General features: G+C 42.4%; 1 protein-coding gene across 1 annotated transcript; it reads right to left on the bottom strand.

The window, feature by feature from the left end:
- Positions 1-5080: 5080 nt before the first annotated feature.
- LOC129773434 (uncharacterized) lies at positions 5081-8740 on the bottom strand. Its single transcript, XM_055777041.1, has one exon. It carries the CDS (start codon positions 8738-8740, stop codon positions 5081-5083), a length of 3660 nt encoding a protein of 1219 aa, XP_055633016.1.
- Positions 8741-12426: the final 3686 nt, after the last annotated feature.

Here is a 12426-nt window from a genome sequence, read left to right as displayed (position 1 = left end):
CCGTCCACTGATTCCTTTGGTGATACAGGATTAGTGTTCGATAACACTGGTAGTGAAAACTCACGTTCGTTAGTCGGCTTCTTCCTTGGGATATATCTACCAGGTGCTGTGAACGAGTGCACCCGAGTCGCCACTCCCGAACTATCAACGGACTTCAATGATGACTTTTGCTCCGGCAATTTCTTCACCACCTTCCGACCAATATCCCTGTCGTTTGGTTTAATTTCCTCCACATATTTGGATCTCCTCTCTGTTATATCAGTCGTCATTCGATGGGTTGTTTTTTGGTAGACGTCTTCAGTGGCGTGTATTTGCACCTTGCGCTTCAGATTACCCATTTTTTGCATATTCATACCGTCGCTCTGTTTGATACACTCAACCTGGTCACCAATATCGTTGTCCGAGATGGAAAACGTTAGATTTCCCGAAGGAAATGCTAAACGGCCCTCTCCATTGGGGAGAAACTGAATCGTGGGCTTCGAGGATGTCCGGTTTCCTTGTTGGTTTCGTAAATATTCTTCGACCATTTCCAGTGCCGAATCCGTCAGCTTTACGTAGACAAGCTCAACATTAGAGTCTTGTTGGTTCTGGATGAATTTAGTGTTTGGACCCATAGTGTTCTACTTTTTCTTTCAAACTATATTATTTTTGAGGCTGCTTCAGAGCTATAGCTATGATCGCACTGTTGTTGGTTCAATTGTAAACTGAACTCCGAAAAGTTCAACTCGTTTATATATGCTAACAAATTATCTACCCACGAATTGCTACCCTCGGAAGAATATTGTGTTCTCAGGAAGCTACCTGAGTCTACCTGTCCAACGCACATTCAGCTAGAGAAGGGGGTAACAAAAATAAACAGGCAGACGGTTACTTTTATGACAATGTTTTACACTGCAAGTTTTTCATAAAGTAGCAAAGTAGCAAAGTTTAAACGCTGTAATTGCAAAAAAGTGCAAACAACATTAGCAAATCCGTTAACGGATTCAGAAGTATTATTATTCCAAAATTTAAAAAATATATATAATCTACAAAAATGCGTCGGCTTATTTTCCTGACGACGTTCCTGAGGTTCCCCCACGACAGGTAGCGGCGTTTGTTAACTGATGTAGAGAAACCAACAAGGACTTCATCATCGGATGTGATGCCAACGCTCATCACACAATGTGCGCAAGTACCGACATTACCAATTGAGGTGAGTGTCTTTTAGAATTTCTCTCGTCAAACAACATAGATATAGCTAACAAAGGAAATTAACCAACATTCATAAACGCTATCAGACAAGAAGATTTAGACCTAACGCTATGCAGTCCGGTTATTTCAGGATAAAATCATAACTGGCATTTGTCGGAAGAGGCGTATTTGTCTGACACATTATTTTTGAATGAGACGGTGGCATGACAGTTCAGAGAGAATACCGAGATCCCAAAAAAAACAACTGCGATCGGTATTCCCTTGAACTCGAGTCAAAAACTCTAAACTCAAAAATAAGGTCGATTCAGCAGCTTGAATCAGCTTCAAAAGAATTAAACGAAACGATAGTCTCTGCCTACAACAGCATTTGCCCACTAAGAAAAGTTTCTTCAACAAGAAACGTTCCTTGGTGGAATAAAAGGCTTGAACCGCTTCGCAAAACTGCGCGGAAACTGTTCAACAGAGCAAAAATTATTTCGGACTGGTATCAATACAAAACGGCTCTAACTGAAAACAGCAGAGACGATTCAAACGAAAATCCTGGGTATATAACTGCGAAAGCATTGAAAATATTCCAATCTTTACTAGACCCAATAAGACTCTGGCAAAAGACCATTCGAACGGGCTAGGTTCCCTTAAAAAGGACGACGGTTCGTTTACATAAACTCCCTCAGAAGTACTAGACATACTGATGAAGACTCACTTCCCGGGATCTACATCTGTCCGAATACAAATCCTGGCTATAATGGCGACACAAATTGTTCCCGAATGTACCTCACAAGACCTAAAAGTGCAAAGGATATGGGATTTTGGGATGGGATTTTTCCAGCCCTGATTCAAAATAAAGAATCAAAACTAATTCCAGATTTTTAAGGCAAGTCTGATACTAGAGCACATTCCTTCGATATGAAGACTTGTTCAAGTAGTTTTCATTTCAAAAGCGGGGAAACATGACAAATCACTCCCAAAGGCATTCAGACCAATTAGTTTATCATCAATATTGCTGAAAACTGTGAAAAAGTATTATATAAATGCATAAAGTCTGTATTCATGTCCAAATGCCCATTATCTAAATACCAGTTTGCCTACCAATCTGGCAAATCCACAGTAACAGCGCTACACACGCTTGTAACAAAAATTGAAACATATCTCTGGTCAAAAAAAACCGCTCTATGCGCTTTTCTTGACATCGAAGATGGCTTTGATAATGCTTCTTATCTATCAATGGCACAAGCTATGAGAAAAAGACACTTCGATAACTGCATAGTCAAATAGATCCAGGGCATGCTCACACATAGACGAATCACCTCGGAGCTGGGCGGGTCGTCAACATATGTGATTGCAACGAAAGGTTGCTCACAAGGAGGGGTTCTATCACTCCTTCTTTGGTCACTTGTAGTTGACGACCTTCTGATAAGTATAGAAGGAAAAGTATTCGGGGTTGTGGGCTTTGCCGATGATCTAGTCATAATGGTACGTGGCAATTTCGACGACGTATTATCGAGCAGAATGCAGATGGCCTTAAACTTTACACAATCTTGGTGTATCACAGATGGTCTGAGCATAAATCCCTCAAAAACAACAATTACCAAATCACCAAAAAGAAAAAACTGCATCTGCAGTCTTTACATCTTGGGGAAGAGGAAATAAAAAGCAGCGCTTCAGTGAAATATCTAGGTGTTATATTAGATGCTAAACTAAACTGGAACGCGCACTTAGATTCAATAATCAGCAAAGCCAACTGTAGCCGAGCAGAGACTAAGGTTCGAAGATTCGATGAATTTCGCAGACAGATTCACTTCAGACTAAAGTAACAAGTTCAATTTACTGTTCACGTGTATCGATCGAGGGTTTATTTGAAACTGAGCCTACTGAACATGCTTTGCCCTATTTATATGATTCCCTTTGGTCATTTGAATAATATGGCTTATACTTTTGGTCGGGTTTCTTCTAGAACTTTCGCTATAACAATTGAGCTTTGATTCTTATAGCAATATTGTTTCTGTCAAACTAAGTGTTATTGTGATTATTGTGATTTTGATGTGATTGTTATTGCTCGTCTTTGCTGAAAGGTAAGTCGATCTCTATCATTTTTTGAGAATTGATAGAACTGCTTTTGTTTATAGGTAACTGACAATACAGGTGATTGTTTAAGGAGGTAAGTGACAACAAATAAATTAAAATCTTATTAATTTGCCCTTTTTTTGCAGGAATTCTTCGTTAATTAGGCTTCATGCGGCAAGTGTATTGTGTTTCCTTTTGTTGTGGTTTTTTTTTTTTTTTTTTTATTAGTGATCTAGTGTTTTTTTTTGTTTAAATAAAGTGCTTTAAAGAACTTTGCTGTGTTTGTTTTGATTAGCCGAAACATGCCGCCCACTAAAATTGGGTCAATTTTTTTCTTGCAGTGGTAGCTTGCTAAGGTTGTGAACCGATTGGACAATTTCGTAGTCTTTCATCCGTACTGTAGCTAGCCGTGGTTTTCCGTCAGGAGCATTTTTAAACTTCAAAATTCTACCAAGAGCCCATTGTTGCGTGGGTAATTTTTGCCGGCGAACCAAAACCAGGTCACCTATCTCGACGTTGCTGCTTGGCTGATGCCATTTACTCTTGCGTTGAAGTTCGGGTAGATATTCCCGGCTCCATCGATCCCAAAAGTGCCTTTTAAGTTCATGTAGATACTTGTAACGTACCTCGTAGCTTATGTCAGTTGCGGGGGTGTAATCTTGTTGATTGGGTGCAGTGATCGGACGGCCAATGATAAAGTGTCCTGGCGTCAAGGGCTGGAGGTCGTTCGGATCACTAGATGCTGGCGATATAGGACGCGAATTTAGTATGGCTTCGATGTCGGCTAATAAGGTGCTGAATTCCTCAAAAGTTAACCTTGCATTGCGCGCTACGATGTGCATGTGTCGTTTCGCTGACTTGATGGCCGCTTCCCAAAGGCCACCCATGTGTGGGGATGAGGGAGCGTTGAAATGCCACTGTGTACCACCCATAGCTAAATAGTCTGCAACTTGCGTATGGTGATCACTTGCAGCCATTTTCTTGAACCAGTCTTTCATCTCTCGAGCAGCACCCACAAAATTTGTCCCATTGTCACTATAAATATGACCACAGTGACCTCTGCGAGCAGTAAATCGCCGTAGAGCGGCCAAAAAGGCTCTCGTTGACAGGCTGCTAACAGCTTCAAGGTGAACGGCGCGCGTCGTGAAGCAGACGAATACGCAGATGTAACCTTTGGTCGTTGGAGAGGCTGGTCCGCGTCTCTGTATAAGAGTTATAGGTCCACCGTAGTCTAAACCGCTTATGTAAAACGGTGGAGCCTGCTCCAAACGTGCTGGAGGGAGCTGACCCATTATCTGCTGAAGCACGCCCCTATTCGGATGGGCTCTAAAACAAGGAATACATTTCCACACTACCGATCGTACGGCCTTTCGTCCCTTCGGAATCCAATAACTTCTCCGAACCGTTGCTAATAAGGCTTCAGCGCCCAAATGATGGTTGCTCACGTGCTCGTGTCTTAAAATGAGTTGCGTTAGAATTGAATTCGCCGGCAAAAGAATTGGATGTTTGCTATCATAGGCGATGCTTGACCGGGCCAGTCTTCCGCCCACCCTGAGAAGATTGCCTTCTTTAAATGGAGTTAGAGCCCACAGTTTACTTTTACTTGGTAAAGATGTTCCGGCTTCTAGCGCGGCAATTTCTGCGGCGTAGTGCTCCTGTTGAACGTATTGAATCAAGTTATTGCGTGCGGTGGTCATTTCGTTTGGTTGAAGTGGTCCGCTTCTCCTTTCTTTACCCCTTTGTCGACAATTGTGTCCAAAACGAATAATCCAGGAGGTTACCCTTATCAGACGGGTGTAAGAAGAGTATCTGTTGAGCAGTTCGTCTAGCATTTCATTGGAGTTAATGAGGAACACTTGTGACGCCGATTGTCTTCGTTCTTTATCGATGAGACGGAGTAACGTTGATGGCATTGTTTCTGGCAAGGTATCGATCGTATCATCTGGTTTCCAAATAGGCCCGTTCCACCACAAATTGCTTGCCGCCAGGACAGCGGGGGTGACTCCCGACTCAGGAGATCCGCAGGATTTTTTTCCGTAGAAATATGCTTCCAATTAATTGCTGGTAATATCGAATTAATTTCAGCTACTCGGTTAGCCACAAACGTTTTCCACCTCGATGGGTCTCCACATATCCATGCAAGGGTCGTCATGGAGTCGCTCCACGCGGTTGTTTGCCGTATTGGAATTCTCAGCGTTGGTTTTACTGCCTTAATAAGTCGCGCTAGTAATGCGGCGGCGCAAAGTTCCAACCTTGAAATAGTTGGTCGATTGATGGGCGTTACCTTCGATTTGGAACACAGAAGTCGGGAGCTGATACCGCCTGCTTCGTCGAATGCTATGAGATATAATACTGCCCCATAAGCTGTCTCAGACGCGTCGCAGTAGCCATGAAGGTGTATCCTTTGAAAACAATCTATAGCTATGCAACGACGAGGTATTTTTATCTGCCAAGTTTCTTGCAGTTGTGTCAGGTAAGAATGCCAACGAAGATTGTACCTTTCTGGCAGTGGATCAGACCAGTCGATGCTAAGCTTCCACAATTCTTGCATGAAGGCATTCGCAGTAATTATTATGGGCCCAACAAGGCCTAGAGGGTCGAAGATTCTTGCTATTGCAGACAGCACCTCACGCTTCACATATTGGGTTTGAGTTGGCTCGCAGTTTACAGTGAAGGTGAAGAGATCGTAGTTGATATGCCATCTTATTCCGAGAGTTTTTACTGATGCCTCAGGGCTGAGAGCATGCGTGGTCAGCAAAGCTCGCTCCGTGACGGGAATGTCTGCAAGCACTGTCGGATCGTTGGTGGCCCACTTCCGCATGGTGAATCCACCTCGCGTCATCAGCTCCTTTAACTGTCGACGCTTCTCTATTGCCTCCTGGGCGGATGATGCACCAGAAAGAAGATCGTCGACGTAAAAATCGTTCATGCTGCTTCTTGCCGATGGAAACAGTTCGCCGTCGTCTTCCGCAAGTTGTTTTAGGGCTCTCGTGGCCAAGAAGGAGGCACACGATAAACCGAAAGTCACAGTGCACATTCCGTACTCTTCCAGAGAGCTTCCAGGTTCTTGCCACAGCATTCGAATTAGCTTACTGTCTTCATCGGTAACTCGCACTTGGAGGTACATTTTCTCTATATCCCCAACCAGCGCAATTGAATGCAGACGAAAGTTAAGCAGGATGTTGTATAGGCTATCTTGAACTACGGGTCCAGTCATTAGCAGGTCGTTCAATGTCACCCCATTTGATGATTTGAGTGAACCGTTGAACACGACGCATAGCTTCGTTGTGCTGCGTTGTGCCTCCTTCAAAACCGCGTGATGAGGCAGGTAGATAGCCGGACGGGGGCTCGGGTTTGCCGGCATTCGTTTGATATGTTGTGACGTAATAAGTTCACCAACGTAATTCTCATACAGCCGCTGTTGATCAACGTTCTTGGTCAGCTTGCGCAACAATGCCCGATATTGTTGTAGCGCTGAGTATCTGGTTGCCCCAATACTCGATGGGTCTTTGCGAAACGGTAGCTTCACTATGTATCGACCGTCAGAACCACGCGTGGTATGGGATCGGAAATGTTCTTCACACATCTGCTCCTCCTCTGTTAATAATTTTGATGTCTTGAAGTCTTCCAGCTCCCAGAAGCTGGCCACCAATTTGTTGAGGTTTTTGATATCGCTGTCATCCTCTATTCGTGCACAGAAGTTGGAGGAGATTGATTCCGTTCTATCTCCGGGTTCGTGGAATCCTGCTACTATCCAACCCAACTTGGTTTTCTGTAGGATTGGTTGTAGCGGACCCAATAAAATCCGCTCAGGTTCAAGTAGGTGATAGTATAGGCTTGCACCAATAAGTAAGTCGATATTTCCCGGAATGTTGAATCGCTCGTCAGCCAGAGCGTGGTCTGCCAGACCCTCCCATTGGATGATGTTAACAGCTCGTTGTGGAACAGGTTCCGAGATCTTTTCGAGGATAGCACACTCTGTCTCCTGGCGGAAGTCGGAATTTCGTGAAAGAATAGTCACTGTTACTGCTTCGCTGATTCTGGTTGCCAGTCCCGAAATTCCTCTAAGGGGCAAGTTAATGTGGCGTTTGTCCAAACCTAGCCTTTTGAACAGATCGGATGTGATAAAGCACGCTTGTGAGCCTGAATCCAGAAGGGCTCTCGCTGGATGAAGATTCCCTCTGGCGTCCAAAACGTTGACGACTGCGGTAGCCAGAAAAACCGAACAAAACGCATCGTTGTAGGAAAGATGGTTGCTAACTACACCGGGAAGTTGTGATTGATATGGATCTCGCCGTTCCTCATGAAGAAGAGTGTGATGGTTTTGACTGCACCGTTTGCAAGTGCCTGAGGAGCAATCGTTGCTTCCATGTCCCTCACGAAGGCAGTTTTGACATCTACCAAGCCGCGTGACCCATTCAAAGCGTTCGGCCACGGATAGAGCCTTGAAGCGGTCGCAAAAGAATAGCTTGTGGTCAGGACCACCACATACTGCGCAGGTGGGTCTGGGTGCCCTGCTCGTAGCCGCAAAACTGTTGCTGCGTGGTGGTTGTCTTATTACAGGTTTAGCCGATGACACGTGAGAGGTTTCCAAGGTATAGGCTCGCTGTTCCACGTAAGCCAGGAAGTCCGTCAGTGTCGGTGTAGCTTCCATGGTGGATGTTCGATTATACCATTGTAGCCTGGTGTCGATGTCCAGCTTTGCGAGTAACAAGTGTATAAGCCAGCAGTCGCGTTCTTCTCGCTGTATGGCTTGAAGAGCACGTCGCACATCATCCGCTGTGTCATGCATACGTGCCAAGTTGTTTGCTGATGCAACAGTGAACGCAGGAATTTCCAAAAATCTTTGAATGTGGTGGGTGACAATTTGGTCCTGTCGGTCGAATCGCTTTCTCAACATCTCCATCGCTCCTTCGTAGTTTCGATCCTCAATCTTAACATGTCTCAACAAGGCCGCTGCCCGCCCGGAGGTGTACGTTTTGAGGTAGACAAGCTTCTGTGCCTTGGTTAGTCGCTCGTTTTGATGGACGGAACTTGTAAACAAATCATAGAATGAAGTCCATTCGCCGTAATCGCCCGAAAAGGTGGGAAGAATACCCTTAGGCAATTGTAATTCGGGAATTACGTGCGCTATCGATGTTTCTAGGGGTGATTGACTGATATCGGGAGTAGTCACATTCGTTGAATCCTGATTCTGGTTATTGATGACACGCTTGAATTGCAGGATCGTCGCTTTGGTACGATTGTACCGTTTCTCCAGCGAGGTCTCATATTCTACGTGCTCCTCTATAGACTCGTCGTCCGTGCAATGGTCCAGAATGCCATTGTGAACTGCTCGGAAGTCCTGCCAAAGCTCACGCAGGCTGTCCAATTCGACGTCTAGATCCTCCACACAGGATGACCTAATGTCCATGGCTTGGACTCTGGCGGCAATGTTACCCAGGCGCCCTTCGATTGCTGATCGTCGTAGTTGAAGATTCTCCATCGTACTGTGGTCCTCAGTGTCCAAGTATCCTGTCTACAGCGCCAATTTTATGTAGCCGAGCAGAGACTAAGGTTCGAAGATTCGATGAATTTCGCAGACAGATTCACTTCAGACTAAAGTAACAAGTTCAATTTACTGTTCACGTGTATCGATCGAGGGTTTATTTGAAACTGAGCCTACTGAACATGCTTTGCCCTATTTATATGATTCCCTTTGGTCATTTGAATAATATGACTTATACTTTTGGTCGGGTTTCTTCTAGAACTTTCGCTATAACAATTGAGCTTTGATTCTTATAGCAATATTGTTTCTGTCAAACTAAGTGTTATTGTGATTATTGTGATTTTGATGTGATTGTTATTGCTCGTCTTTGCTGAAAGGTAAGTCGATCTCTATCATTTTTTGAGAATTGATAGAACTGCTTTTGTTTATAGGTAACTGACAATACAGGTGATTGTTTAAGGAGGTAAGTGACAACAAATAAATTAAAATCTTATTAATTTGCCCTTTTTTTGCAGGAATTCTTCGTTAATTAGGCTTCATGCGGCAAGTGTATTGTGTTTCCTTTTGTTGTGGTTTTTTTTTTTTTTATTAGTGATCTAGTGTTTTTTTTTTTTTTTGTTTAAATAAAGTGCTTTAAAGAACTTTGCTGTGTTTGTTTTGATTAGCCGAAACACCAACTCAGTCTAAAATGATAGGAAGAACATGGGGTCTTAAACCAAAAATGGTTATGTGGGTCTACATTGCAATTGTGCGGCCTAGGATAACCTACGTCTCACTTGTATGGTGGCCAAAGACTAAGGAGACTGTAGCTACAAGAAAGCTAAACAAACTCTAACGACTAGCATGCGTTGCAATTACTGGATCAAGGCGCATCAAGGCACTCCTTCAAAGGCATTGGAGGCTGTCCTTCACCTAATACCTTTGAACCAATATGTTCAGCTAGAGACTAAAAAAAGCGCTCTAAAGCTTAAAAGATGGAAAAAATACTAGACGGGGACAAAACTGGTCACTTGAGCATCCTGAATCTCTTACCCATTGGCCCAGCCTCAGAGATGAACAGTAATTGGATGGAACCTAGGACTAATTATGACATTCCATACAGACTGATCGAACATTCTCGTTCAGTATGGGACGAAGGTTCGCAATGGTTCAATCATGTTCTACTGGCCAACAGTTTTTCAGGCAGAAATAGCTGCAATTATAGAATGTTCAAAATAACCAGCAATGGAAGAATTGAAAGAGTCACCGTTTACTGTAACAAGCAAGCAATTTTGAGAGATGGGAAAAAACGAATCCTGAAGCACGACTTTAGGAAGATAACTACAGGAGGAGGTAACTTTATTGTTGGGGGAGACCTTAATGCCAGGTATGTTAATTGGAGAAATACGCGAAATAACACTAATGGAAAACTGCTGCAAGAAGAAATCGATAACGGACATTGCACAGTGCTCCACTTTCCAACACCGGCATACATATCGCCAGAAGGATTCACAACTACGCTCGATATATTACTGTCCAACCTGACGTGTCCAGTAAGTGATCCGGAATCAACCGTAGCCCTAGGCTCAGATCACTATCCTGTGGTGGTGATGTTGGGTGAAGCAGTAAATACACGAGACGTAAAATTCCTGAGAGATTTCCATCACGTTAACTGGTTGCAGTTTCAAAGATACGTAGATAACTGCATTAATGAGGAGATCAACCCCCGACTAACGACATTGAAGTGACGCTTAACATCATCCAAACGACGCTCCAGAACGCGGTGAGAAGATACACAAGGCAGATTCCAGTAACGGCGAGGTACGTTTAAATTGACAGGTTTACGGATTTTTTTTTATCAGAAAAATAATCGGAAATCGGAAATCGTTAATCGTTAATGTTAATCGGAAAAATAAATGCATATAATAGACTATACCAAAGAACCCGAAATAATAAATACAAACAAATAGTTAATAGGCTTCGAGAAATTGTACATGTCTGTATGAATAACATTAGAAATGATAAATTCGCAAACACGGTAGCTACCCTAAAGAAAAGCTCCAATCCATTCTGGAAATTGACAAAAATAATGAAAAACAAGCCCCAGCAAATTTGTTGAAAAAAATTACTGCAGTCTTCCGGTTTAATAACGTTTTTATTTGATTGTTAAAAAATTCCTTTGAATGACAAGAATGACAAATTTGATTTTAAAACTAGTAACATCAACAAGGCAAGTTTTACAAACATAAACAAATAAACGGTAAGTATTTAATTGATTTTAGTTACTAATCTAATTTATCTATTCTTTCTTTTCAGGTCCTATAGAAACCGTATTGAATTTAGCAATTGTTCAAAGTAAACACTCACGTTTAATCTTCTCCAGTAATTTTCATCTATCTGCTTCGATCGCTCTGGAATTTAATGCTTTGATTAGGTCGATATTTGTAAGAATCACATGATTTTACCTTATTTTCAATTTAATAAAATCAATTTAACTGTAATAATATTTTCTAAACATTGAACTACAACTTTTCACTCTCAGTATCTTTTGTTTGTTCTGTTACCAATGGCCGCAATCCCTTTTGTTTATTTGTTTACCAATGGCAGCGACTCGAAATACTCCGTCATTATTCGTCAAGATGTACACATCCAGGGGTGAATGCGGCTTGCCCTATCGGAGGCTCGTCACGGTTGTGACAAAATTCCACCATTAATTACAGAAAATTTAACGTTAGTGACTCCCTATGAAAAGGCCAATGCAATAGCGAATCATATGTGTAATTCTCACAAACTCGGCGAAAGTTTTGTCAGCCCTTATGAAGGATCAGCGATAGAATCAATAAACACCTTAAAACGAACAAACAGTAACCTACCACATCATCAGAAAGTAACTGCAGATAAAGTCAAAAAAGTTATAAAATTCGCTAGAAATATGAAAGCATCAGGTTTTGACGGAATATTCAACATTGTATTGAAAAAGATTAGCGAAAAAATGTATAAAGTATTAGCTTCAATATTCAACTCTTGCCTCAACCTAGGATACTTTCCTAAGAACTGGAAAGAGGCCAAAGTGATTCCGATTATTAAGCCGGGTAAAGATCCGACATCAGAAAAAAGTTATAGTCCTATTAGTCTACTATCTAACATCAGCAAATTTTAGAAAAAATCATTTTGAAGCGAATGACAGAGCATATTGGAACGAATAATATTATAAGAGCAGAACAATCCGGTTTTAAAAGAAGCCACTCAACAGTTCATCAACTGGTTAAAGTGACAAATATAATGAAGAGAAACAAGTCACTAAAGGGTGTGTCACATCAAATTGCATCACGGAAAAAACGCTGTAGAAATTCGCCCAGTAGACCGATCCTTTTGAAAATTTTAGACAGTAAAATAAAAACTATTAAACAACTTTTGGCATTTTCTTTTTATTCATACTTCGAGCTCAAGCCCGTATGCTCGCACCTTCCTCTTTACCCCATCCATAAGGTTCTGTACAACGTCAGGTTGTAGTTTTTTTTGAACAGATATCCATTTTCTCTTGAAGTCCGCCTCCGATTTGACAACTTTTGGGTTCTTCCGGAGGGCCTGCTTCATAATCGCCCAATATTTCTCTATTGGGCGAAGCTCCGGCGCGTTGGGTGGGTTCATTTCCTTTGGCACGAAGGTGACCCCGTTGGCTTCGTACCACTCCAACACGTCCT

Source organism: Toxorhynchites rutilus, chromosome 3 (assembly GCF_029784135.1).
Source record: "Toxorhynchites rutilus septentrionalis strain SRP chromosome 3, ASM2978413v1, whole genome shotgun sequence".
NCBI lineage: Eukaryota > Metazoa > Arthropoda > Insecta > Diptera > Culicidae > Toxorhynchites > Toxorhynchites rutilus.
This window is presented reverse-complemented; position numbering and strand designations above follow the sequence as displayed.

Excerpts from the sequence above, each read along its gene's own strand:
- LOC129773434 (XM_055777041.1), bottom strand. The coding sequence starts at position 8,740 with ATGGAGAATCTTCAACTACGACGATCAGCAATCGAAGGGCGCCTGGGT.